This window comes from Mandrillus leucophaeus, unplaced genomic scaffold (genome assembly GCF_000951045.1).
Source record: "Mandrillus leucophaeus isolate KB7577 unplaced genomic scaffold, Mleu.le_1.0 Scaffold1200, whole genome shotgun sequence".
In the NCBI taxonomy this organism is placed as follows: domain Eukaryota; kingdom Metazoa; phylum Chordata; class Mammalia; order Primates; family Cercopithecidae; genus Mandrillus; species Mandrillus leucophaeus.
Window position 1 is genome coordinate 109,102 of NW_012100322.1, and position 5,597 is coordinate 114,698.

General features: G+C 39.4%; 1 protein-coding gene across 1 annotated transcript; it reads right to left on the reverse strand.

The window, feature by feature from the left end:
- Positions 1 to 969: 969 nt before the first annotated feature.
- LOC105532126 (actin, cytoskeletal 4-like) lies at positions 970 to 1,607 on the reverse strand. Its single transcript, XM_011970215.1, is given in 2 exon segments — positions 970 to 1,026; positions 1,029 to 1,607. Coding segments are annotated over 2 exon segments (549 nt in total). The 5' UTR covers positions 1,521 to 1,607.
- Between the last annotated feature and the right edge of the window lie 3,990 nt (positions 1,608 to 5,597).

Below are 5,597 nucleotides of genomic sequence, written 5' to 3' on the forward strand. Positions count from 1 at the left end.
AAAAGAGGAAATCAGTATATCAAAGATGTAGCTACACTTCCATGTTAATTACAATACTGTTCACAATAGTCTAGATGTGGAAGTAACCTAAGTGACTATCAGCAGATTAATGGACAAAGAAAATGTGGTACATATGCACAACGGAATACTTTTCAGCCATAAAAAAGAATGAGATCCTGTATTTGCAGCAACATGCATGGAACTGGAGGACATTAAGTTAAGTGAAATAAGCCAGGCACAGAAAGACAAACTTAATATGTTCTCACTCATTTGTGGGAACTAAAATTAAAACAACTGAACTCAGGGAGATAGAGAGTACAGTGATGGTACTCCATAAATATACATACCTACTATGTATCCATAAAATTTTTTTTAATTTTAAGAAATAGATTCAGGAAAGAAGGACCATTCATAATTAAAAGAAAGTATTTAAAAGTAGAAAAATGTTTACATATCCAAGTCCAGCCACACTGACAGAGAGCTACTCTCTCTGTTCAAGCCTTCTTGAAAAAACAAGAAAGCAGTAATGGTCTACAGGGTCTTTTCCGGTCTTTGAATTTGTAGTCCTGTAATGCTCTCTTCCTAGCAGCACTTGCTTGACTTGTAATTTACATCTTGTCTATAGAACCCTAAGCCTTTCAATGGCCTGCCATGGCTGGCAATGTCACAATTAACATCTATAATGCATTTGAATATCAGGCAACCAAGTCTACCATGAAAATAGAGCATCAGCTCCCGTGTTTGTTGCAGCGCTGTTCACAGTAGACAACATTTGAATGCTAAGTGTCCATTAACAGATGAATGGATACTTACATGGTACATACAATGGAGAACTATTCAGCCACAAAAAATAATAAGATCCTGTCATTTTCAACAAGATGGATGAAACTGGAGGTCATCATGTTAAGTGAAATAAAGACAAACCATATGTTCTCACTTATTTTCAGATACAGAATTATCTTAATTAGGTCATTTGGAGGATGAAGGGGCTGGCTTGTCATACCCCTGCTTGCTGGTCCATATCTGATCTGTTGGAAGGTGGACAGCCAGGCCAGGATGCAGCCCACCCACACAGAGTATTTGAGCTTGGGAGGAGCAATGATCTTGATCTTCATCGTGCTGGGCGCCAGGGCAGTGATCTCTTTCTGCATCCTGTCAGGGTTGCCAGGGTACATGGTGGTACCACCAGACAGCACTGAGTTGGCATACAGGTCTTTATGGATGTCCACGTCACACTTCATGATGGAGTCGAAGGTAGTTTCGTGAATGCCACAGGATTCCATGCCCAGGAAGGAAGCCTGGAAGAGCACCTCGGGGCAGCGGAAACGCTGGTTGCCGATGGTAATGACCTGGCAATGGGGCAGCTGGTAGCTCTTCTCCAGGGAGGAGCTGGAGGCCGCCGTGGCCATCTCCCACTCAAAGTCTAGGGTGATGTAGCACAGCTTCTCCTTGGTGTCGCACGCAATCTCCTGCTCTGCCGTGGTGGTGAAGCTGTAGCCCAGCTCGGTGAGGATCGTCATGAGGTACTCAGTCAGGTCCTGGCCAGCCAGGTCCAGATGTAGGATGGCATGGGGGAGGGAGTACCCCTTGTAGATGGGCACCCGGTGGGTTAGAAAGGGTTAGAATTTCTGTTTGTATTTATGTAGGTGGTACATTAAATGTGTACAATTTTATGAATATTTTTCAGCCAGCTCATCAGAATACTGATTTTGTCAGTTAAAATAGCATATATTTCTGACCAAGACCACATCTGCCCCATAAGCACAGCCTGTGCAAGGCCGGCTTTGCAGGTGATTATATCCCCCTGGGTCATTTTCCCCTCCATCATGGGGCACCCCAGGCACCAGGATGTGATGGTGGATATGGGCCAGACAGACCTCTACGCGGGGCGACGAGGCCCAGAGCAAGAGAGGCATCCTGACCCTGAAGTACCCCACCGAGCACAGCATTGTCACCAAATGGGACCACATGGAGAAGATCTGGCATCACACCTTCTACAACGAGCTGGGTGTGGCTCCTGAGGAGCACCCCGTGCTGCTGACGGAGGCCCCCATGAACCCCAAGGACAACCGCAAAAAGATGACCAGATCATGTTTGAGACCTTCAACACCCCAGCCATATACATGGCCATCCAGGCCTTGTGGTCCCTGTACGCCTCTGGCCATACACTGGCATCATGATGTACTCTGTGGATGGACATTGTTTTAGAAGAAAATTCCGTTCTGAAATGATCAAAGCTAGATAAAGTGCAGAAGAGCGCTGTTGTTCAAGACGCTAAGTTTGATAATCAGTTCACCTGGAGGGAAAACATTCTAGTTTTCACATCTTTGCAATATTTTACATCTATGTTCAAGAGAAGCCTGAGTGAAGAAAAAGATAACATTTTAGCAGCAAAACCCTTAAACTCATGGTAGAATAATAATGAGACTACTTGGTTCAGAAGAAAATCAGAAGTAAAGAAAAATTTGCAGTGAGGGTAAACAAACTGAATTCATATTTCACAAGAATATACATATTTTAAGAGGAATAATACATGTTTGTAAGGAGAAAAAACGTTAAAGGGAATACATATGTTTATAAGGGGGTAAAAGTATGTTGACAATGAAGTCAACTCTCTGGGTAACCTAAGCATTTGAGGACAACAGGGAATGCAATTCCTTAAAAGAAATTTTTGTTTCAGAAAGAATTATCTATTAATGGAAGCTTTGTCTGAAAACATGGGGGCCAGGAGAGTAGAGAAGCAGAGAATGATTTTACTCTAGAAGAAAGCTGCAGATCTATGCACTGGTGATCTTTAACAAAGGATCTGTTTAGAAATGTAAATCTGTTTCCACTGCTCACAGCTCTTAATGTTTCCAGGGCTTTCTGGCCATTCTCTTCCACAGAGGCCCTGGCATGACAGCATATACCGAATGGGATGGCCATTAACGAGGAAATGTGGGACCGGGATAATAATCAATCCCAGCTGTCTTGTTATATGATCAAAGATAATTTTTAAAGCCCAAATGTTTTCCTTGATTTGGTGTTATGGCGATTGAGTTCATTTTTCAGTAGCTGAAAATGCATGACCATATATTTACCCCTAAACACTTAAAAGGGAAACAGAAAGCCATATTTTTCCAGAGAAGCAGACTTGGCTTGGCTAGACTATAGATCACATTAAGTGGGGGCCATCAGGCAAATGGGCCTAGATTTGGGACAACAAATTCTGTCAATGGATTTGCTCCATTAGACTTGGGTATAAACTACACCAAAATAATGGGATTTGGTTCCATGTGAGAATAAAATTATGGAGCTACAAAAAAAATTGCTTCTTCCCATTACAATCAACTACTAAAGGATTCTGCAAGTGAAATGCACTAAAATGAATTAGTTGTATAACTGTTACTCTTTCATTAAAATGATTTAATAGTTCTACAAATGTCATGGCATTAGCATTTTATGCAAAGCTATAAAACAGTAACAAGTAAAAAAAAATTCAACTGCCTTTAAAAGTCAGCACTTTTGGACTATGTTTATGAGACTACACGGTCACTTTGTGATATGAAATGGCAGCATCGCTAAGATAAATACTGCTTGCTGGCGAGTTTTATTTTGGGCAGGAGGCCATTAAAAGAATGAGGCAACAGAATTCATCTTTCATTTGGATGGGCTTCAACCCCCCATTTACATTGACTAACCCATCCTAAGATGTCTCTAAGGAGAAGAGAAGTTTTTTGGAGTATTTCCTTAAGAAATTATCTAATGACATATTTTTTACAATGTTTGAGGAGAAGGTTAAACATTTTTACATTGTTTACAATGTTTAACCTTCTCCTGTCAGGGCAACCAAAAACTTATTTACAGGCAGGTAACAGACAGGTAATATGTCATGGCAAAGCCCTAAAAGATCCATGTACAACATGCAGGTTATGGTTAATAATAATGTATGGTATTTAGGATTTTTGCTAAATGTGTAAATTACAGAGGCTCTTGCCACAGAGGGGAAAAATGGGTAACTATGTGAGAGATGATGGCTATGTTAATTCATTTCATTATATAATCATCTTACTACTATATATATATACTATATATAAATATATACAATATAATTTATAAATAAACACAATAAAATTTATTTAAATAAATTCCTAACAAACGATTTTTCTAGAAAGACAAAGGACACATTCATAGGTGCTATCTCTGTTGACAACTCATCCCCAGTCCATCGGATCTCCAAATAAATATTGGATATTTTCCATCCTCAATAGTATGTGATAAGTAGGTGATGCTTATGTTTTTTGTTTGTTGTTGCTTCCAAAACTGTTTCCTTAAACAAAATATTGATAAGTAATAACACACTTAGGCAGGACAGTAACCCCCAAGGTTCCACAAAGTTTAAATTATGCATTGGACATTAGCCAATTGCTAGGGTTTAATGGTAACAATTGCCTAGTGATACAGTTGGTATTCATATTAAAAGTAAAGATTTAGATTGCCGTAATTCTGATTGTAAATGGATAAGATGTAAATGGCTAATACGCTGTCAGCTGTCCTTCAGGAGCTGATGCTACATAAGAAACTGATTAGCCAAAAAAAAAAAAAAAACAGTACAAAATAAGTCTTCTCTTTTCTCTTACCAGCCTTATTCACACATGACCTAGGCTGCTTTTTGACTCATGTTTAGTAGCATGCCATGCAGAGGAAATAGGATGAGGTAGTGGAAAACACTGAATTTGGAATATTAAGATCTGGGTTAAAATTTTGGCTTGGCCTGAGGAAATTATATAGCTCATCTGAAACTAGTAGGCTGCACTAGAAGGTGTGAGTATCCTTTTATCACAGAATAATGCAAGGCCACTAGTGGCTGGCTCAGCAATTGTCAACAGCCATCAGATGGTATGGAAAAGCTTCTGTTGACCCCCTCAACATATATCCAATTGAACTGATGTGAAAGTCTTGTCACAGTGAATTAGAAACGGGCCATGTATGATCTAACTTCAATAATAAGCTAATTTCATTTATGTCTTAAATATCGAAATGAGATGTTAGTCTTATCACTTTTCAAATTCTATATTCTAATCACAATCATTAGCTCCCACCAATACCTCTATTTCTTTATTATTAAAATCTCCCCAACTTCAAAGGCAAGCAAACTGAGGCAGGAAATGAAAATGTACTGAGCCAGTGACAGAATGAGAAGAAGCATTCGTGAGGTTGGTCCTAACCATGGGGCCTTTGGCTATTACCAGACACTTTCATGGGAAGTCCCATCATATGAATCTTTCCCATAGTTGTGTGAAACATTTAATTTTGCTGCCTATATCAGAAAAAAGCAAGTATTGACTAAGCTTATAGTCAATATCTAAACATCTATTGCAGACTTGGGGATTTAGAAGGTTGTATGTAGATAGCATAATCTCTGCCCTCAAGAGGTTTACAGTTAGATTAGGAAGGTAAATATATAAATGAAAACTCAGCAAAGTATATGCAATGATTCTCAAACTATAGTTTGTAAAAGTTACCCAGGAAGCTTGTTAAAGATGCAGATTCCCAGGCTCTATACCTAGACCCATAGATTCTAAGACAGTAGATCTGGGTGGGTTCAGTAATCTGCA